We start from the raw sequence: 24,112 nt of genomic DNA, 5'->3' as shown, positions 1-24,112 counted from the left end.
GCAAACGTCAATTTAACACCAGCAGCTGATATTTGTTCATCCATTCATTTCAACTTATTTTCGTGCTTATATCCAATTAAGGTTCAAGCACTCTGTCCTGGGCACACACCACAGCTATCTGGACTGTCTGTCCAGGGCAGTGAGTTAGATGTTAATTGGTTAGTGATTAGTGAGAGAGAAGAGGGTGTAGTGACCTTACACCTACCCACTGAGCCCTTAAGAACTTGATCTAGGTACCGGGCTGCTAACCACTGCACCACCGAGGCTGGTTGATATTTGTTCTGACAGTCAAACCAGTGGAAGCTAGCCATTTGTGTGAGTCAGAAGTAATTTCCTCCACCTCTTGTGCTGAAAAACCACAGAAATGACAAGGTGTGGAGCTAACAAAGTAAATATACTTAGTGTGAACAACAACAATTCATGGACTGTTCATTTCGCTTGTCCAGAATGCATTATACTTTTACCTTTTTGTTTCTTGTTCATTGCATGATTACAGTGTAATGGCATAAAATATATAACAGATGAACACATTTGACTGTGTTGGTGTTGTTTGGCTTTGGGATTAAAAAAAATTCCTGCTGGTCATATTGGTTAAAAATTAATGCATTAAGTAGTTATTGTGCCGATACATCAGAAGCATTTTTCACATTAATATCTTCCTCACATTAATTTCATGATTAACAGTAACAAAAAGGCTGTCATTCAAAAGTCCTTAATCTGTTGGTAAATTTGTCTGCCGTACTTTGACTGGTAAAATGAAAGGTCATCTGGACATGGTAAAATGCGATGTTGATTTGAGTTAGATCTGTTAACAAAGACGATGTGCACAAAATGTAAGATCTGACCTCAGATTGTCATACAACATAACTTGATATTTATCATTCACAGAATATAAAGATATTTACACATGCAAAATAATTACATAAATCATACAACATAATCTGACACTCAATATGCTGGCCTCATATGATCCCTAAAAAGACAAATAAAATAAGTTTTGTGTAGGCCTACAAAAATGGTACCAACAACGGACAATATGTAATATTAACCCATAGAGTGCTGCAGACGTGTATACATGTTCTAGTTCAAGTATTGTGATGTCACATGGAACCGTCCTCATAGCGTCGCTATGGTTTGACTGTTTCAATTTTTTTACATATGAAAACGTTAATGGATAATAGGTGCATAAAATCCTCAAAGATATAGACAACTGACAGCTGAGAATCGGTGTTTATTGCACTATATGTCCAAAAATAAGTACAATCAGGTTGAAGTTCTTTATGGCTTCTTTTCACAAATGATTTTCTATCTTTCACAAGGAACTTGAAAATGTCATTATGTTGTGTTTTCCCTAGCTTGTTTCAGCATGGTGCAGCACCATGCCTCAATAGTCTTGCTGTAATCAGCACCATGCTGCCCTGAGATTAAACAAGCCTTTTTCACTAATTATTTCTAAAATTGCCTTTATAAAACACCCCAAAAGGTATTATTAATTAATAAAATATGCCTTTTATATCTTTTGCCATTCATTTATTAAAGCAAGCACATAAATTACATTAATGTTTATTTCAATTAATTTTTGTGTATTTTTAATAAAAAAATAAGTGCCACGAAAATGGTGAAAATGCCCCAAAAGTGTTTGATCTACCATGCCGTGCCAAATTTCTAGGGAAATCACTATTATGGTTATATGATAATTAAAAAAATATATGAAAAAACTGCATTTTTTTTATCAATAATGGTAGACCGAAAACTGTGAGTGAAAGCTTTAAAACAAAAGTTTCCCACTCAGAATAGGAGGGTTGGAACTTATGCAAAGCAGACCAATTGATAGTTGTTGTACACAAAGCTAACACACAAATTATGGTCATGAAGCATACATGTCAATTAGGGATTTTCTCTTTTAGATAAGAAATTGATAAGAAAAACAATCTGGGTGATACAATAAGAAAAACCCTGTGTTAGTTAGTCAGTCAGTTAGTCAGTCAGTCAGTCAGTCAATCAAGCAGTCAGTAACAAAGAACATGGCAGAAAAATGTAGGTCAAAATAAATACTATATAACAAATAAGCCATCACAATAAATAAATGCCATAAAAAGTACAATATATACAACTATATAAGTAGTACAAGTCCAACATTATTGATCGAACATTGTGAAATATGACCCAGAGTTTTGCATGCATTGTGAAAAATATTTAAAATCAAAATCTGAAAAATGTGCAGTTGTATTTCACTGCCAGAAGCAAGCTACCTGCCACAAATACAACATATTTGTAATTTAATTTGTGAGTATATCTGAAATTGAGTGAATAATTAGCTTGTTAAATTGACAATGAGTTAAAGAAAATACCAATAATCAATAATGTAGCAGTTGTTTTTCATTAAATCACAATGCCAATGTCCCCAAATTTGTTTTTTATTTATTATTTTTGATGATAATCTTTGCATGGGATTAAACATCAACCAGTTTCATATCAGTTTCTTGTACTACTTTGTAACATAATGGTCAAATTAAATGAATATACAAAATGAAATCACTGGTATACAGTAATAATAAATAGTGGAAGATTTACTGCACTATTTCCAATATGAAAGTAGCATAACGTTAAGTAATACAATTTGAGTAATACTGGATAATACACAATTCATTTTCTTTTATAATACAATTTAAAATAAATTTAATGGTTACTAAAATTCTACAACCCAATAAAAAAGTAAAATATATGGTTAAAAACCTGGCTTTAAACATGGAATTGATATAAATATTTAGAAAAATTGTCATATTCTGAACCTCCATAAAGACTTCACTTGTATGAAGTATAGTTATAAATATTGCTATGATTTTCTCTTTAAACAAGATGTTAAACAATAATCTACATCTGGTTCAGTTGGCAAGTTACTTGAAACCTTCACTCACCATCTTCTTTAGTATTAATCACATCATTGTCAATCCTACATATGATTAAATAATATTTACAATTACTATTTAACAATACAATGTACATCTAAATTTAGAAAAAAACATAGATCTTTCTACTTCAAATAATGGTATTTCTTTTTAATAGAAAGACTAGTAAAATAGGATATGTCACATTTTGCCCTTTGATTAAACCAACTCATCAAAAGTATGAAATCAAATTCTGAAACAATCTTGTAAACAAAAGATGTATCCTTAGAAAAAGAAAGGACTATCAAGGCAAATACTGATATAAAATATTTCAAATTATAACAATTAGGCAAATAGCACATAATCAACACAACCTATTCAATGTCATGAATTTGCCTATATATGTGCAAGTGTTTTGTCAAAAAATTACAAATCCATCAGGAATGATACACTTTTATGAGTTCTTTGATATTTTTGCGGCATATTGGACATCCATCTTTCCTGTTGAAGAGCATTTTGGAACACTCGTAACATGTGACCATGTGGTGACAGGGCTGCATCAAGCAGTCGCGCAGTCGATCCATGCAGATCGCACAGTCTCGGTCCAAGTCACTGGCTACAAGAGCTGAAACAGGAAATGAAAAATATTTAGAAACGGAACAGTGATGCAAAGGTTTATTTAATGATTAATTCACTTCATGTACATCTACTACTTGTGTATACATTCAGGAGAAACATACTAACAACAAAAGTATCTAACAGGGAACATTTAGTTCAGTATCGCATTGCGATTCGCTATGCAAGATTCAGAGATCGCTACACCATTTTAAAACATTAAACAGTAATTGCTAATCAATTTTCAACTGACTAGAAATATCACAAATCAAGATTTTGAAAACAAAATGTTCCATCTAATCAAACAATTTATTACAGTGTAAGACATCAGGAACATCACACTAAAAAATAACCATTTTGAATCGAATAATAGTGGTTAAAAGCATACTTAACTGCCTTTTATGATATAAAATTATTTTAATTGCTACAGATGACAGTTATGTAATACAGTATAATTACTTTGTCTGTAACACTGTTTTATACTACGACATATGAAGCCCATGTAGTTTAATATGTATAATATTTCCCTAATTAAGCCAATTATCTTTAACTCACACTCTTCTTGTGCCTTTGGAGTTATGTTGCCACGGTGGGAAAGGGCAGGAACACATTTTTCATATGCACCCAGTTTTATCTGTTCAAGACGAGCTACATGCAAAAAAAGAAGAAGAAGAAGAAAGAATGTAGATTAAGAATAAACATGTTCATCAAATATTTAATAAAAATTGTGCAAAATTGTACATGTGGTGAATAGTTTGGTCATTTAACTTTAGTCTGTTTGTAAAATTGTACATGTGGTGAATAGTTTGGTCATTTAACTTTAGTCTGTTTGTAAAATCTTTATTTTTGGCTGAACTTTGCAGTTCGGTACCCACAATTGTTCTTTGTGGTTTTTGCATCTTTGGAAGGTGCTGATGGAGTATGATGCACATGAGTGATAAAGTATCAGAGTTCTTTGTTTGACAGCCAAGTAAATATTTCGTAAAGCTCAAGGGTGCCAAGTTTGCACCCCTCAGATCCTCAATCAGCATTTTCCAAAGGTGCAAAAACCATAAAGAACAATTGTGGGTATCAAAGTGTAAGGTTTAGTGCCATGGCAAACAGACTATTTGAATTTTTTAAATTACAGAATGTATTTATCATAAATTCAGTAATGAATATCAACATAAATATTAAAGCAAAACTTCCTATTAATCTTCAAACTAATCAATTTTAGATACACACATATCTATCAAAAACCTTCCTTAAAGCCGCACACCCTAGTTCCATCCAGCGAAAATAAATTATAATTTGGTTAATCTACAAACCTGTAACACACTTAGATCACGTTTTTATAAAATGGAGTGAAAAAGCAGGTTTTATATCGATAAATACCATGGGAATCCCCATGTCCTAATTGCTTGAAATAATTTTGAAAGTTAGTATTCTGATGTCACCGGTAGATGTCGCTCGAAGCACAACAATGCCTACGTCACGACAAATTTAACAGACTTGGGGGTGCGTTCCTTTCACCTCTCCTGGACATGTTCCAACTGTTCTGTCCTGGTTGTATCCCCTCTCCAGATATCGTAAGACGTAGCAAAATTATTGGTTTTAAGGGTTTGTAACATTTTGTATTGAGACACTTACTTGTCTGAACTTTATTGTTACTGAAAATGTTCACGAACTGTGAAGAAAAATCTCACAAATGAACAACAAGCAAACGACAACAAATCAGATGTTGATTGCGCGAACCGTGCAAGAGAAAACAAACCGAACCAAAATGATAACGGTCACATGGTATACCAACGTCTGTGACATTGAAATGGAAATATCCCCTCTAAAAATAGATTAGACCTTGTCTGCTCAACAGTTTTTTCTCAGAGGCCCGTGCCATTTTATGAAATACGAAAAATGCATTTTGTGGTATTACAAACACAAGGATTACCAGGATTACCAAAAAACACTTCAGGTGAATAGAAATGTATATTCTAAATAATAAACGGTAAGTAAAGTGCAATTTTATTTGGGGAAAAATGGGTTTAATAGCGAAAAACAACGCCGTAATGGTTAACAACTAGCCGAACTAGGGTGTGTCCCTTTAAAACTGTAAACTGTAATCTGCTAAATAAACCTGTCCTGAGCGTGTAAATTTCCAATTCATCATGTTTTACAAGTTATCTATTAAAAATTTAATTTCCTGAATTTAATATAGGTCCAAAGTTGTATGCAGAGTCTTTTGATTTTGTTGAAATCTGTTATGTAATGAAAATGAAGCTTGGAAATTTTACTAGTCAAGGGGCGTAACTCCAAATACATTTTGATATATGAGACATTGAAAACCACAGAAATCTGAAACAATAGAGAATATCTAACATGTCAGGGAATACAATTCCAGTATTAGGTAAGACTCCCAATTATGTTGCCCGACAACATAAGATATATGTCCATTCAGGAATGTAACTGTAAAATAAACATTTATTTAACACTGAAATACCTTTAGTTTTGTTGCTGTATATACAAAATATATATACTAAAAACATATTTATGTATATATATTGTCTACACATACTGAATTCAGACTTTCTTGCTGTATGACAGACTGTGGTATATTACATATCTATTAAAAAAATATATATATTAATTAGAAAGTTAAAAAATCATTATTTTTTATTGCTTCTATAAAATAAATAAAAGATTTGTCACAAGTGTTTTTCAATATGTAAAATGTCAACCGATTCTATGTTAATCGGTATATGTCAAAGCTATTTGTTGATATTTTACATATTATAAAACACAAGTAGTGAATTACTGTACATACTGAACTTAATACATCCCTAAATTAATGTGAGTGACAGTGGGCAGACAAAAATGAGACACGAAATTAATGCAATTGGCCTTCCTTTGAAATATTACTTTCCTAATAACACATGTCTGTGTACTTTTCGGTTAAATCCGAGTTACAGGCGTCTTCAATGAAATTAACTCACTAACATGTCCGTATACACATCAATTGACCTGTAAAAAACACATCACGTTGGAGGAATATGACAGCTACCGACACCTACCACATTTCCTTGCCTCTCTTTGTTCTTCTGACAGTATCAGTGGATTTCCTCCTGATCGGAAAAACAGGGTTTTCCCCATTTTTTCAAGCAACACTCTCACTGTAACAAACAAACTCAATGGATTAAATCTGTAAAAAATTACATTAAAAATAAACAAAGGTTATTCTTCCATATTTTACAAACAAAGTCAATAAATGGGATAATGAATTTTTATTTTTATTTAATGAGGGTTTGGTTTGAGTTTACATCAAACTGCATATAAATACCTTTTTCTATTGTGATAGCAGAGGTGTTAGGTCCAGGAGTTATCTCCAGCTCAGGGATGTAGTAAACAGGAAACAAAAAGCGAAGTCCCAGTGTTCTCTGCAAATATATTCAGTACAAGGGAGATAATAGTCATGAAAATTTATAACATATTTTATTACTGTGGTTTGCTTATTATAAATTAAATGTTAATGAAATTGAAAGAAAATTACAAATACATTTATGTTACAAATTGATCACAATTTTTCATCATGAATTATATTAGAAAGTTTTACAAATATTTTTAAGAATGGAATGTTTTATCTTGCTATTACAGATTACAACCAGTAATGGTAGACCTAATGAGCATTTTGATTAAAGTTTTACCTTAAAATACAACCACTGCACTACCTATCTTATCTTATCTCAAGTTTGCTGCAATGGTCAACATGTTGCTGACCAACAGAGACTTTTTAATGACTGAAATTATACATATATATATATATATTTTAATAAAATATTAGTGGCTGTATAGTAAATGTGTTTTTGATCATCCTAATGTTTGTACTCGGTCAAACTGCATTTTATTTTCCGATATATATTTTTTTGTACATACAAAATTATTTAGAGATCAAATCCAGTTTGGGCTACTATATTAAGACAATCAAAAACACACTGAATGTACAGACACTGATATTTACAAAACAAGAAAAAATATATAATTTTAGTCATTAAAAGATTTGATTAGCTGCAAACATTTTACAATGCATCAAACTGAGGATAATCCCTTTAACAGGCAGTATACAGATTAGCTGCATCCAGTCACAGGACCCGGGAGTCGCACATGGATCTGTGTTATTTTGGTGGCAGTGGACACCTATAATCCCCAAGATGGTGGTGTTCCAGCAATAATTACCATTATTATATAACATTTAGTGACATATCTTAAAGGAACGGACAATTAAGGCATTTGGCCTGGTATGCATATTCAACGATATATAATGCACATTATTGCTTAATATCAACAAGTATAATTGTATAGTTAATTAATAAAACGGTTAAATGTGACGGCTATTATATATAACGGGCGCAGCCATTTTGTACCATCTCAGTGAGTAAGCCCTCTGGCGAGCTGGTGGTTACGTAATACTTAACGCATAACGTCAGGAATGAGCCTTAGAACTAGAGAAACACAATCTACCTGGTTTTTGCGGGATGATAAATAGTCATACATTGCAATGTTCTGTAATAATACACATCCCAGTAAGCCAGCAATAAGTATATCCAGCACTATATATATATATTATTTTTCAATACAAAATAAAATACCATTGTCAAAGTGGCTACACAACAAGTTGAAATAATTAACAATGTTTTGTCCATGCATTAACCTACGTACTGAAATGATACATGGAGTGTTTTCTTAGTTAATTGGTCTATGCTGTTGGTTGCTTCTACCTGTGATTCCTGATTGGCAGGTGTGTATTTGATTGGTAACCAGACAAGCCAATTGATGAGCCAATTGACGCTGTCTAGACACAAAAATACATACCAGTGTTGTGGAATATTACCAGTCTCCCCTAAAATGGTAATGGACATGGTTTATTACTTTAAATAGTTATATACAACTATTGATTAAGTAGACTTTTCCATCTAAAACCACAGAACTGACCAATTACGTAGTCCCAAAGAAAAGAAAATTATCACTTGGGTATCATGGGTTGTCGTTTTTGCTCCAACGTAGCATATCAATAGGCCTAATAGTGTACATTTTTTCTTTGGATTATTTAACAGAAAAAAATACTATAACCCCATTTTGTTCCGTAAATGCAACTTGAAATATATTTAGTTAAATAGTTTATTATATTATTACGTCATTTATGCTGTTTTACAAGTCAGGTTGATCAAAGAGAAACGCCTTGTTGAAAATTACTGCTTTTGTTTACACTGTACATACAGAAGATGGTCAGGAGCTGACGTCACTTTGCCCCAAGCTATCCCACCGGACGTCACAAAAACAAAACAAAATGGCTGCCCCCAGTTAGCAGGAATAATCATGTTTTTTCATTAACTCTAAAATTACGTGTTTTTTATTTGCTAAAGTGTCGGTATGTGTTGGTGGTCCAGGTATGCATCTTTCCAACAAATAAGGCTCTTGTTTGAATTGACCCTACCTTTAAAATATCAGTGAAATAAAATTTCACTATTTCACTCTAAAATGTGTTATTATCACTGTAGAAAGTGTTATCATCACTGTAAGACAGCTGGAACTATTTTGCTGCTGGCATTTTGAAAAATAAAGGTAAATTGCCAAACGTTATATAATAAATAGAGGATATTTCATGTGAAGTTTGCAATCATATCACATGCAAGCGCGACTCGTAAGATATGATTGCAAATTTCACTCAATGAGATATAAATCATAGTTGACAAAAAACATGAAATATCCTCTATTTATTAACCTTGGTAATGCATTAGGACTATCACACCGTTAAAGCCAATTATAGTCAGACCGACATGTGGTTGCAATAATGAAGTTTCACTCTCTGTGTGTGTGCACATATGTGTGTGTGCACATGCATGTTTGTGAATATTACCATGAACAACGAAACATACTAAGCCAAATTTAACCAATGTCTTACCTCTTTGCCAACCGTTCTCTCAGTAAGTTCGTCAATGCTGAGACCCATCGTGTTGGATGCGATCACTGCATCAGCTTTGCACAAGTGTGATACTCCTAGAAACAGAAACTAGTCTACTGAGCTGTGGCATTAGAAACCTTAACACATTGAAGAAAGATTACATAAAACATTATAAACTTTAATGAGCACTAAATTAATATTTATGTTCTTAAAAATTATTTTCATGATTAGATGCAATGTTTTATTATTTTCCATATCGTTAAAAATATCTTGGTACATATCAAAGTGATACGTCCCACTAGAATGCCAAGTGGGATGTAACAATTCGAAGTCACACGATGACGTCATCAATTGGCAGACTACAACCTAACAGAAACGTCAACCAAATGAATTGAGTGATATAAATTCAGATTTTATACAGACTACAACCTAACAGAAACGTCAACCAAATGAATTGAGTGATATAAATTCAGATTTTATATCATGTTTATGTCACTCATGAAATAATTTTCATTCTCACTTGCTAAAGCTCGTGACAATTGAACATTATTTCACTCGGGACATAAACAAGATACGAAACGGAAGCTTGTTTAATATCCTATAACTATTGTTTGTAGATCTGTTTACCCTTACCGTTGGTCATCAGAAATCAGAACACAAGTTATTATTAATTTGAGACACCTATTAGTAATAAGCATAGTCGTTCCTGCCGCCAGACTACAGACTGTGTGAAGATACTTTTTGGATGGTCAGACATGGTCATAGAATGCATAAAACATTGAACAATGCCTCATTTAAAAAATGGCACATACAAATGGAAATCGCTGCATGCATGTTCAGAGCCTAAATATGTTTCTCACATTACGGGAGAGTAAGACAGCACATTTATAGTTCCTCTGCTTGTTCTGATTATTCAGATTCTGTCAATTTGTCCATGATAATTAACAAAAATCAGCAAGAGTAAGCAGGTCTGTGTTAGCCATTTTAGAAAAAGTAAAGTTTGTTTTATTTAACGACGCCGCTAGAGCACATTGATTTTTTTATCTTATCATCGGCTATTGGACGTCAAACATATGGTCATTCTGACACTTTTTTTTAGAGGAAACCCGCTGTCGCCACATAGGCTACTCTTTTTATGACAGGCAGCAAGGGATCTTTTATTTGCGCTTCCCACAGGCAGGATAGCACAAACCATGGCCTTTGGTGAACCAGTTATGGATCACTGGTCGGTGCAAGTGGTTTACACCTACCCATTGAGCCTTGCGGAGCACTCACTCAGGGTTTGGAGTCGGTATCTGGATTAAAAATCCCATGCCTCGACTGGGATCCGAACCCAGTACCTACCAGCCTGTAGACCGATGGCCTGCCACGACGCCACCGAGGCCGGTCCCATTTTAGAAAGTCAAACTGAATTTCTAAAGACAGCTGTTAAGTTTGACGTCATGATGGATAACAGAATATATGTCAGAATAGAATTCTGGATGAGCAGATAGGGATGAAATAACCAGTGATTAAATATAAAAGTTTATTTTCATGATCCACAACCTGAAATTGACTACAGTCATCTACACCTACTAATGCATAAACGATACAAGTAGACATAACACTGTTCACATTATTAAGCTTAAATGTTACTGGTGCAGGAGAGCAAAATACCATTTACAGATAATGAAATGCTTAAAGAAACAGTAATAACACTAAAAGGCAAATCTTTAGGCAGACCTATTAATACAGAGTATATGAGAAAAATAAGTATTTTTGTAAATAGCAGGATGCTTATCTATACTAAAATCAAACAAGTTAGTGAACAGATTTCTACACAAGCATTAACAGGAAATTTAGAAGAAACTAGAACTGGCCTCAGTGGCGTCATGGTTAAGCCATCTGACATAAAGCTGGTAGGTACAGGGTTCGCAGCTCGCTACCGACTCCCACCCAGAGTTTTAATGACTCAGTGGGTAGGTGTAAGGCCACTACACCCTTTTCTCTCTCACTAACCACTAACAATTAACAACTAACCCAATGTCCTGAACAGACAACTCAGATAGCTAAGGGGTGTGCCCAGGATAGCATGCTTGAACCGTAATTGGATATGAGCACGAAAATAAGTTGAAATGAATGAATAAAGAAAAAACTAGTAATGTTTCAAAATAGAAATCTGTCCTCAAGTACTGGAACTTACTTTCAAAAATATCCTTCTTAGCATCAAGTTTCTCAATAATAACTTCAAATATAAAATCAGCGTCCCGAACAGTTTCCTCCAGGCGACTCATACAATACACTTGGCCCTATAACAGAAAATAGGAATATAATAAGCACTATCTACATGTATATCAATAGTTGATTCACACAAGTTCTACAAATGTTCCATTCAGAAAATCAAATCAATGGAACATACCACAGCAAGAAAAATCATAAAATAACTATACATTGATGCTTAATCATACATTTAATACTAGTCGTGTAAAATGAGGGCTATCTGATGTTTCACCCTGAAACCAGTTCACCCCATTTAAGTCAGTCTGCTTCCAAATATTTGTCAGTTCAACCCCCCCCCCATTATTAGGTGAGGTTATAAGGATGATTTAGGAGGAAGTTTTTTTGTTTTTTTTAAAATTAATTTTATGTGCACACATGCATATGTGTGTGTTTGTTTAAAAAAAAAAAATAATACCACAAATATGATATTTAATACCAAAGAGATTTAATTAAATTGGTTTTAAAGGTTAGCCATGGAACTAAAACAAATTAAGTTGATCCTTTAATGACAATGAGTGACACTGAAGAATGCTTTCAACCACAGATTATTTGGCCTCTTCTTACTTGAATAGGTGGTATCAGTGTGCCCTTTCTTTACTAGTGGGATTAACAAATGAGCTCAAATCCATTTTGTCTTTGTCGATCACTCAAGAATATAAAAAACAAATGTTCCATAAACATGCAGTGTTTCTGACAGAAAGAAATGTTTGGGTATGGTGCTGTGGAACTGGATTCAACCACAGTCAACCAGTCAACAAGGGGTATGGGGTGCCTTCCCTAGAAAGAAAATGGGTTAAGTTTAGGGTTAAGAAAATCATACAGTAATTATAAGAGTAATAAATTTTGTCAAAAGGTTGACTTAAAAAAAATAATTGCAAAACAATTTCGGTATGGCACCATACCCGTTTAACCCTTTGGCAGAAACCCTGACATGGAACATTTTCTTTTGTGCAAAACATAAAATCCACATTAATAAAATACTGTATTTTACAGTAGTTATTTATGAATTATCTAAATTAAGTTATTGAACATGAATATTAACATCATACAATAAATTTTTCCTGTGGTATCAGGCCTTCTTCATGCAACATCCTTTTATCATCTTGCAGTCGTTCAAATACTTTATCCAAAGCATTCCCATTGCTGTCAAATATTTTAACTCTGTGTCCATGATATGCAAGTTCACCTAAAATAAAAACAGAATGTTTGTTTAAAATACACAGTCAAAACACTTTACATTGAATCCATCGTGAAATTACAAACATTACCCAATTTTTCTCTCTAAAAAGAAAACAAAGAAAAAATGCATACTATTAGGCCTATTGGTACGTTCGAGCAAAAATTACCACCCACGATAACAAAGTAATAATTTTCTTTTCTTTGGGACTACATAATTGCTCTATTCTGTGATTTTAGATGAGACAGTCTACTTAAAGGGACAGACCCTAGTTTTTAAACACTACGGCACAGTTTTCACTATAAAAGCCATTTTTGATAATTTAAATTACAAGTACTTACATTTTATTATTTAGAATATTAATTTTTGTACAACTGTAGTGGTTCTGGTCATCCAGGTTTTTGCAATACCCAAAAATTCATGTTTCTTAATTCTACAAATGGACGTTCATCTGAGAAGTTTTGGTTATGAAGACAAGCTCCAGTTATTTTAAGACGATCTTTCCCTGACTGAAGATTGCAGACCTTTGCTTCTCTCTTTTATAACCATATCCAAATGTGTATTGCAGGTTTGTACATTAAAAAAAAACAACTTAGTGTCCATTTTCACCATCTAAAACGAGGGTCTGCGCCTTTAATCAACAGTATTATATAATAAATTTACAGTATAATAAACCCTGGCACTTGATAATGTTCATTACCATTTTAGGGGTGACAGGTTATTTCTTGGAGAACGTTTTAATTTTCCTCAGCAATATGGTGACACAGGTCCTATGCTAATAAAATATGTGCCAAAATTTTCTCCATATACTATTAAACAAAGACTAATATTAGGACATGACATGACACATCAGATTGGTAAAACATGCATCACAATACCATTTGATGTCAATCATACCGGTAGGCCCTACATATTCGTTTGAGTTTAGATGGTGGCAATTGCTTAGTCTGGTAATCTAACAAATATACACCTGCTAATTAGGAATCATAGGTGGAGACACCTAAAAGAATAGATCAATTAAGTAAACAGTCAGTTTATCAATTCAGTATGTAGGTTTCTCAAATACAGAGCAGCTCAATGCATAGACAAAATATGGTACATCGTTGATTTGTTTTGTAGCCAGTTTATTTTGCATAATAAATATTTATTGTTCACTTACTGAGATGGATATTATTACAGAACATTGCGATGAATGCCTGTTTCACTATCCGCAAAAATCAACAAACCGCTACGTTTGTTTCTTTAGTTCTACGACTAATTCCTGATGTGATGCATTAAGTGTTATGTAACAACCTACTCACCAGATAAATTCAGTGGGATAGAGCAAAATGGCCATTATATGTAATAGCCGTCACATGTTTACCATTTTTAAAATGAAATATGACGACTATTATACATAATGGCTGCAGCTATTTTGTACCATCCCAGTGAATACGCCCCCTGGCGGGACAGTGGTGACATAATATTTAATGTGCCATGTCAGGAATTAGTCTTAGAACAGAAGAAACAAACGTACCTAATTTTTGCTCAATGTTCTGTAATAATATCCATCCCAGTAGCCAGCAATAAATATATATTATTTTACAATCCAAAATAAACCACCATTGTCAAAGTGTCGAAATAACTGTCTCATGTTTTGTCCATGTGATAACCTACATACTGAAATGATAAACGGAGAGTTTTCTTAGTTAATTAATCTGTACCGGTACTTTCAGTGGCCTCCACCTGTGATTCCTGATTGGCAGGTGTATATTTGATAGGTAGACAAGCTATTAATTACCGCCATCTAGACACAAAATTACATACAGGCGGTATTTTTTTCACATCACAGGGTATTGGGGTATACCTGCCATTCCTAAAATGGTAATTACGTAGTCCCAAAGAAAAGAACATTATCACTTGGGTATCGTGAGTGGTCGTTTTTGTTCCAACGTAGTCTACCAATAGGCCTAATACTAGTATGCATTTTTTCTTTGGATTTTTTAAGAGAGAAAAATACTAAAACCCTATTTCGTTCTATTAATGCAAATTGAAAAATAAAGTTAAATAGTTTAGTATACATGTATTATCAAGTCATTTATGCTGTTTTACAATTCAGGTTGATGAAAGCGAAGCGCCTTGTCGTAAATTACTGTGTTTGTTTACACTGTGCATACAGGAGTTGGAAGAAGCTGACATCACTTCGCCACAAACTAGAATACCGGAAGCAGCGAAAACAAAAGAAAATGGCTGCCCCCAGTTAGCAGGAATAATCATGATTTTTTTATTAACTCTAAAATTATGCGTTTTTCGTTTCTTAAAGTATCAATGTGTGTTGGTGGTCCAGGTATGCATCTTTCCAACGCATAAGGCTGATGTTTGAGTTACTTCCCTTTAATAATGACACAATTATCAACATATTCACAAGTGTACAAACATTATGCCAGGGGAGGAAAAAGGCAATGCCAGGATATGCTTTTAAAACGAAACAAACATGCTGATAATTTGAATTTTCAGATAAAAATAAAACCGACAAAGTCTACAAAAACATAAAATAGGGACAATCTATGAGAGGTGACAATCAGAACAAAATGAACAACTAGTATTTTTAATTTACTTATAAATAACAGAACAAACAACAAGCAATGTAGCATTAATAAAATGGCACTAATAAGAAACTCTTTAACTGAAGCGAACTGGCCTACTCATCAAGATCAAGTGACAGTACGAAATAAGTTGCTTATGAATAAGTTTCAGTAAGTAATGTCAAAAATATATATTTGAAGAAAAAATTATTTCAGTTGCATTCTAGCATTGTATTGAATACTACTTTAATGCATACGTAATATACATGAAAAATAAAACAATAAATGAGTCAGTCAAGACTGGTCTAATTAATTTAGTTAAAAATTAAATGATTTTTGGCGAGGGGGTTAAAAAAAAGAACACAGATTCTTACTATGAAGTGATTATGTGGAAACATTTTACACATTTTTTTACTAAAGTAACAAAAAGTAAACATTACTGCTACATGCAAAGTCCAAATTATATGGTGAAGTCACTTTTCTCTCGAACTTTGAGAGTGCCAAGTTTTTAACAAGAGAGAGGCTTTTTATTTTTTTATTAACTAATAATAAAAATAAAATAGTACTGTAATAATATCGATCTTTATTTGTATGTTTAATCTATTCATTATGAGAAAATGAGTGAAACTTGTCTCCAAACAAATGTGTATTTCATGAAAATGTAATTCCCATAATTAAAACGAAAACAATTAACATCGAAACGAATATAGGAAATATGTTTGTCTATCATTCTAATAATAGAGTCGCGACCCAAAGCTTAAATTTTGATGAAGCGGTCAGTGTACAAATAACTTGCTCAAAGACTAAAAAGACTATTTTAATAAAAACTTCAACATTTCTAAAACGGACTCCTTAATGTGGGATAATAATACTCTGTTCATTTTGTTTGTCTTCGTCTAAAAAGCAGACCAATCCCTTTTTCTGCTGGCTGATTTTTATTGTCATACACAGTTACAGATAGTGTAAATGTAATTTAATATCATAACAAAATTGTAATAGGCCTAAAGTAATAAGGCACACTTTGTTCTTATGATAGGTGACAATCAGAACAAAATGAACCACTAGTATTTATAATTTACTTATAAATAACAGAACAAACAACAAGCAATGGAGCATTAATAAAATGGCACTAATAAGAAACTCTTTAACTGAAGCGAACTGACCTACTCATCAAGATCAAGTGACAGTACGAAATAAGTTGCTTATGAATAAGTTTCAGTAAGAAAATTAATTTCAAAATTAAACAAAAAAATTGGATATACTAGTACACAAAATAAATTAAGTTACTAAAATTTATATGCTTCAACAGTCAGTAGTGCATTTTACTTTTAGTGTCTGAGCTAGACAAGCATGATTTTGTGCCGCCAGTGTCACTTCGAACGTTCAGATATTTAACACTTAATTATTATCTATGAATAGGTATTCCTCAAATTCACCATTCATCCGCAACTGTGTACAAGGAAAGTGGTCACTGCGTTTACAAGGCGACACTGATGTCACCTTAAGTTTAATGCCAGGACAAAGTTAAATTGATCAAGGCGAATCTTCAGCTAATTTAGCCTGCTGACATGAGGACTTCTGTGACAACATTGAACATGCATAGTAGCCATTTCCTGTTGTGTTAGTAGTATTGTCAATGTCCCTAACTGCGTTAAGCTTGCAACTCCATTCAGTTTGTTTTCTTGTTTATTGTCTGCATGTTGTTCATTTGTGAGATTTCTCTTCACAGTTCAGGAACATTTTCATTAACAATAAAGTTCAGACAAGTAAGTATCTAAATAGAAAACTTTATAAACCCCTAAGACCATTAAGTTTACTTTAGAAGTCTTTTTTGTTTATTCCTTAAAATTACCGATATCGGGTCCACATGGCTTGTAGAAACTGACTTAAAATGGAGGAAGATGAAATAACATTTGGTGTGTGTCACATGACCTCACACATGCCTGATCAACAAGGCCAAATCATTTAATTTTTATGCCTCATGTTGTTAGAATTTGTTTTTAATTATTGTATTTGATCTGCAAAAGGTATGCCAGTCGTGGTGCACTGGCTGGAGCGAGAAATAGCCCAATGGGCCCACCGACAGGGATCGATCCCAGACCGACCATGCATCAAGTGAACGATTTACCACCGAGCTATGTCCCTCCCCGCTACATTTTTGTGCCTCTGTTGTAGTGAATAATATTCAGTCCATTCATAACAATTGTAAATAATTTTGAGTGTATAAATTGTGTTAATTATGAATCAATTCATTAAAAAAATTATATTTTACCAACTATTCACTGATATGAACGTAATGCCTATCAGTATTGACATCAAGTGTTGGCAAATTGAATTGTTCCATTTAAAAAAAAAATTCAACGAAGTGTTTGTCAACTGTGCATAGTTAACAAACATGTATTTTTCATGTAGTGACCTTAAAAATGGAAAATGAAGAACCGCACGTGTGATACGATACTTTTTGCAAATGCATGCACCTGAATGCTGTTAGAAACATTGCACTCTTTCCTGCTTACTAGACGGTGATTCACTTTTGTTTACTAGAATGGATTTGTTTTAAATAGTACTTTTACGTCCACATTGTATGATTGTATGATTGTTGATTTTTCACGTTAACTGATGCAATCTATTTTGTTTCACGTATAATAGCTGAAACATGTAGAATAGTATTTCCGTAAATATTGTATTAATTTTGTTGTTGTTAGGTGAACACAGTTTGGGACATCGATGGTAGTAGTATAGAAGATACATTTTGAGGGACTAAAAAAAATGGGCAGGACTTTCCTTTGGCACTGTCACGTATAAAGAACATTATAAATACTGTTCATAAATAGAGTTAGGGTTAGGGTTAGTGACAGTGCCAAAGGAAAGTCCTGCTTTACACACTTATTATAAGAAAGATTGATAATTATTATTAATCCTTACAGCACAACAAAATTTGCCACCATTAATATTAAAATGTTAGAAATATACCTGCTATTCTTACACCCATGAGACCACATCCTAAAACAGCAATTTTCATTATCGATTATGAAATAATGAACTTTCACCTGGACTCGGTTACTGTAGATTGATTTATGGCATTTTTTAACAAAACTTAATTAAGGCTTTTCACACACAAAATAAGTATTAAAAGATATGTTAATGAAATGAAAATAAATTTCAATTAACATAATCGATGTAAATTTAAAATAAAGAAAATATTTTTAAGTGATCAAATCTAAGAACTAAACAGGAAGTGTTCAGCGGAAGTGTTGCTATAAAAGGGAGATAATTCTAATTTCGGTCTCATACCAGTTATATTATTTAGAATTTTAATATAAACTGTGGACATTTTATGATAGTACATGTATGTACGCAAGTGGCAGCTGGATTCAAAGAGTTGATTTAAATTACTTATTTAACGAGTGAAAGCGAGTTGGATACATCCTCAAGTAATTAGTTGTGAGATAAATGGTATCTAATGGACACGAATGTTACTGTAGTATTCTACTTTTTAAATATCCTCAAAAACCAGGTTTAAAATAAATTTAATCGCTAAAGTTTCCAACGAAAACTTATTTACAGTACTTATTTTTACAGTTAATTTATGCGTTTATACAAAGCAGTCAGTTTCAGGTTAACCTATGTGTCACAGAGCAATCAATTTCAGACGTATTTGATTGTATAGTATGGCTGTGATAACCGGGTCCAAGCGCGGCAGTGTAAAAAAATAGTGGTGCGGCTCGTGGTTGCCTTGCTTTTCAAGTTACTTGTACGGACACTTTCAGATATAACAAATATAACACACACATGAAACATGTCGTATAGGCCTACCCTCAGGATAATTCGAAATGTTTTCAAATTATTTTCAAATCACTGGCATGATTCTGCAAGTAAGGTTTTGATTGGTGGACATGAGCTCCAACTGGCTGCTGTTAGATCCACATGTAATAGTGGAGCTAATTTTAATTAGATTGTATATGTTAATGCCATAGATATTGATAATGAAGAAAACGAAGAATTGCTGCCACCACAGAAAATAATTAACTAACTTTTCATAGCGTTGCTTATTAACTGCTTTACCTTCACCTACTACGGATTCTAATACAATGTTATATAGTCTATGTACTCTTTTCACCTACATATTTTTTATCACTATAATATTAATTTTTTTAAATAATAAAATAATAATAATAAAACCCACCAAAAAAAGCAACACCCCGCTATAATAATACATCGACATATTTTTTTTTAGGTCGGCCCCTTTTTCTTAAAGCAGAGTCGGGTTTCTGGAAACACACTTTGTCCTTTTCTTTCCTTCCTTCTTTCTTCTGAATATTTTCCAAGGCCAGCACGTTACGATAGCATTGATCACCTAATTTGTTTTGGAGTTTTTTTCTCTTATCAGAAGGGCAACGCTGTTTGGGTTTTTTTTTAGGGAGGGGGGTGTCTCACACTGGGAAGAATAGATCCGCCTCAACCGGATCGTCATAAGATGGAGATGAATCTTTATATGAGATACAATACATTCAGGCCATTTCAGGTTTTATAAATACAAAGGCACCAGAATTGCCAGCAAATGGTGTGTGTGTGTGTTTATTAATTCGATTTTCAACTGGGGGAGGGGAAGTGCATAAACATCTCTATCTCCCTCCCAACATAATCTATGGCATAGGAAATTTTCCTTCGCACGTTTACGTGATTTGAAATATATATATATATATATATATATATATATACTATTCTTCCACAGTTAACACTAGCTACTATTTATGTCGTGTTGCTGGGCATTTTAATCGAATATCTTCAGCTAAAAATTAACGAAATTATTATTATTTTAGATATTATTAATGGCCAAGTAGGCCCAGTAGCCATAATTCAATCATACACCTAAATGTTGATTATATGTAAAACATGATGATTTCTAGTATATAGTTAGTTGAATAAAGATTTTGGAATAAATTAAATATATTTACAAGTAAAAATTTTTTTCGACCACTTAGTTAACAGCAGTAGAAACTAAAGTGGACATAATTTTATTATACATCTGCATTGGTTCATCTCACCCAGTCACCCACCCCAGATGAAAACCAACGGCCTAGCCGCACTTTCCTTCACCCACAACCACTAACCCCAACCTCGCCCGTTTTAAGATTAATTCGTAATATTATGCTACCCGAATAATGTTTAAATAAAGATGCTCCGAGACACGTTTGCAGGACAGTTTAGTGTTGTTGTTTTTTGTCATTTTAAATTTATTAGAACGGAATCCCTGTGACTCTTCTCTGCATTTGCCAGTGGATTTTAATTTGACTATACAGTATATTTATTCTATTATTAGTTTAGAACAAAGATATATTTTCTCATAATAATCAATTATATCACAACATGGGGTTCGCATACGTGCAAATAATTAACACTAAAATGTCATAATAGAAGGCCTACTGTAAAATACAACTGGGCAGGGTTATAGACCTGTAGACAGCAGCCGTTATTACACCCTGACGAACGAATCAATACGTCATGTTTATTCATTAACTCAACCCGCCTTTGTGAATATGTATATCGCCCTTGGTGACCTTCGGCTGTCAAACTGCCGGCGTAATCACGTGCTAACGATGCTTGTTAAATTAGGTAATTATACAACAAAAGATTTACAGTTATCCACTTTATTTTCTGTTTTTACCTTCTGGTTGGCTACTGTGCAGAGAAAGCATGGAATTCTCTGCAGCTTAGTCGTGTTTGTTTGGGCGTGACAGAAACCGGTTAAATGAATCGAATCAGGTCACGACTGATTCCCGAACATTAATTTGCAACATGAAAATTATTAGGGAGTATTCTAATAAAATTGACCTTATTGCTTATATGTATATCTTCGAAGTCCAGTATATTTATTCTGTATTATACTGCAGAAAAAAAAGTGAGATAATTATTATTAGTTTTTTCGTATGTAGTGAAACAAGCAACACGACTCACTGAGACAGGACCAGGAAAAGGAATGTATTGATTTTATTGAATACTTCCACGTCTCCACACGTCAAGAAGTGCTTTTAATGAGCGTAGTGCTGAATCAGCGATTAATAACACATTATATCGAGGCGTTGTTACAAGTTTTTGTAAATGTTATTTGTATGACCAATGAATGATATTTTAAAGAACAAATACAGATCACCTCTGCTGCGTGCTTGCTTGAGATTAAGCCACAGAATGTTATTGAACAGGCCTGTAGGAACAATATGTGAAGTGCGGAGGGTGTGTGGGGACACACACTTTGGTGGGGTAACAATAAATAAATAAATAACAAAAAAGTAACTTTTTGGGGCCTCAAGTAGGGGTACACACCCAGCCACCTGGTTACTACGGGCGTTAAAATTAGGTACAAAATTAATGTGTTTCCATACTTCTATAATGTACACGTTATTATATATAATACACAACGTGTGTAATACAATGAATATGTATAATATTTTTCCTAAAAAAAAATTCTTGTTAAAACTACATTTTATTGCATATAATAAATATATATATATATATATATATATATATATATATATATATATATATATATATATATATATATATATATATATATATATATATATTCGTATAAAATAAATAAATAAAATATGATGTACAATAATACTAATAAAATAAAATAATAATAAAATATATTCCAATCAACCCATTAAAAATAAGCAAACCTTGTGTTTCCTCGAAGTATTTTGTACCAAGAAATTTCCTAACGTGCTCCTTTCTGACATTGGGTAACAAATAAAATTCTGCGAAGCAAATACATTCAATATATTACGATTTTCCCAGTCTGTGAATTATACATAGATTTTGTACGATTTATCACGCAAAATGTTAACGTGTTTATTAAAAAGGTTTTCGTTTTACAACCTATTAAGGGTGTAGGGCGAATATGCCTTTAGCTACTTGAAAATGATTGCCTTTATCCCTCAGTATATATTTCTGTTATTCATTGTTATCATATATTACGCTTTATTACATAGGGTATCAATAAACTATTACCTTTGAACGTGCAGTATTTAAATACATAACATTTTTTCTTACACAAAACCCTTCGTTGAAAACGGAATAGGGATGCCGAGAGGGGGGCGTGGCACCCCTATCATGTAATCGTCGTGAAGGAGTGCCACGCCCCTTTCGCACCCGTAATAATCGTTGCGATTTATGTTTAATGTGTCGAGGGTATTTTTATGGATGATATGTACAGTTTTTGAGTGAAATTGTACATAAAAATAAGATAAGAAATCCACAATTATGTTAGGATGCGCCCTGACAAGTCTCGTGAGTCATGCGCCGTGCGGTACGTTACCCCACGAGAACAGGCCCAACTCCATAATGGCAGTCAACTACGACGGGATGAACGGGTCGGAAATGGACACCTTGGACTCGAGAAAAAGGCCCCTGGACGGAGAAACAGATAACGGGGTCACCAAGCGATCTAACCAGGGTGGAGGTTAGGAAGAAGCTTGTATATTTTTTGTAGAAATGCTCATTTATTGCATCGAACCAGCGACTGGTTTCAGCCAATATGGCGGCAGAAATCGAGTCGATGAAAAATTGTACGATGTGTTTTTTGTGGAATTCCCCGCATTATCATGGGAGAAAATGTAAAGTATTTAGCGATGCATGTTTATAAACCATTCTTTAGTCGTCTTGTTTCTGGAGATTTGATAATAGTAATTTTTAAGTACTTATTTTAACTTTTTCATCTCAGCGGTCATCGCCTGTCCTTGCGTTTCGTGTACGGGCATGTATGTTCGTACATGTGTCAAATTTTTCGCTTTTTCCATTTTGCTAGCCGTTTATTCACAGTGTGTAAATAGTATGTACCCAAAATACCCATTATCACATTAGGCTGTTCTTTGACCCATGTGTGAGTAGATCTGGTCGGGGTTGAAGGAGAACCCTTGCGGTCGCGGCGCTCAGTCTGTTGCCAGCACTCGCGAGTGAAGGACGAATTGTTAACAGCTCCGAAATTATGACGTTGGTCGACCTAAATATTTGCCACAGTACCATTCGGAGAAACATGGTAGACAGTCCCGACCCATCATTTATTCCTATATGGAGAGGTATTGTTTGTTTTGTGTATTTTTCCGTTTTTCTTGTTCACTTTTCGAGTGGGTGTTTGCCAACGTGTACTGCTGTTAGCTTGTGTATTGCGTGGACATGCACCGGTGCTCCACCCACTTCGTGCAATACATTTGTTGATTTCAGCGAATTTCCATAACTTGACCACGTGTCAGTCGTGAATACAAGCCCATATTTTATCTAAGACATACCGCTATCCATGGCCATTCTTTACCCAACTTGGTATCACACACTGCTTGGGTGCCATAATGCTGGTCTTGGATTGCCAAAAATAGTTCGCCTACCAGAGAAAAGTATGCAAACAGATTGCACAGCTGTGCGATATTTTACAGGTGTATTGCATTTTTTTTATGATGTAATTTTAACTTCACTTGAGGATGGAAGTGAACATGAAAGAACCTGTACATTGTATTCTTTTAAATAGTTCTCAGTAGTGTATAAAATGTAGAACAAAATGACATACTGTGGAACTATGTAAAACATGCACAGCCATACAAGGGGCATAGCTAGTAGAGTATGGAATACAACTTCCTTTAAAAAAACTTTCAACTACTATTTTGATTAATACTAGTTACTG

At 33.6% G+C, this 24,112-nt stretch overlaps 2 protein-coding genes across 4 annotated transcripts in view; one reads left to right on the top strand and one right to left on the bottom strand.

Moving 5' to 3' along the window:
• Window positions 1-1,616: 1,616 nt before the first annotated feature.
• Window positions 1,617-18,677, bottom strand: LOC121372319 (3-hydroxybutyryl-CoA dehydrogenase-like). The gene is made up of 8 exons (XM_041498613.1): window positions 18,409-18,677; window positions 12,744-12,880; window positions 11,618-11,723; window positions 9,436-9,530; window positions 6,817-6,913; window positions 6,551-6,649; window positions 4,059-4,151; window positions 1,617-3,513 (listed from the first exon to the last, which is right to left on the bottom strand). Exons 1-8 carry the CDS (start codon window positions 18,455-18,457, stop codon window positions 3,326-3,328), a joined length of 864 nt encoding a protein of 287 aa, XP_041354547.1. The 5' UTR covers window positions 18,458-18,677; the 3' UTR covers window positions 1,617-3,325.
• Window positions 18,678-22,736: 4,059 nt separating this feature from the next.
• The window catches only part of LOC121371247 (RNA-binding protein Nova-1-like), a 47,598-nt gene continuing 46,222 nt past the window's right edge, over window positions 22,737-24,112 (top strand). For 2 of the 3 annotated variants that reach the window (XM_041496989.1, XM_041496988.1), the window contains exon 1: window positions 22,737-22,900. In XM_041496989.1, coding sequence (XP_041352923.1) covers window positions 22,783-22,900 — 118 coding nt within the window. In that variant the 5' untranslated portion in view covers window positions 22,737-22,782. Of the gene's footprint in view, window positions 22,901-23,377; window positions 23,517-24,112 lie in introns of those variants that run through there. The other variant, XM_041496991.1, reaches the window with a different exon arrangement.

The sequence above is a fragment of the Gigantopelta aegis genome, chromosome 4 (genome assembly GCF_016097555.1).
Source record: "Gigantopelta aegis isolate Gae_Host chromosome 4, Gae_host_genome, whole genome shotgun sequence".
NCBI lineage: Eukaryota > Metazoa > Mollusca > Gastropoda > Neomphalida > Peltospiridae > Gigantopelta > Gigantopelta aegis.
The sequence above is the reverse complement of the archived record's forward strand: the minus strand, read 5'-3'. Positions and strand labels throughout refer to the sequence as shown.

Excerpts from the sequence above, each read along its gene's own strand:
- LOC121372319 (XM_041498613.1), bottom strand. The coding sequence starts at position 18,457 with ATGAAAATTGCTGTTTTAGGATGTGGTCTCATGGGTGTAAGAATAGCA. Across the intron at positions 12,881-18,408 it reads CATGGGTGTAAGAATAGCAG|GTGAACTTGCATATCATGGA; the intron begins GTATATTTCTAA and ends TTTTTATTTTAG. Across the intron at positions 9,531-11,617 it reads TAAGAAGGATATTTTTGAAA|GAGTATCACACTTGTGCAAA; the intron begins GTAAGTTCCAGT and ends TTCTGTTTCTAG.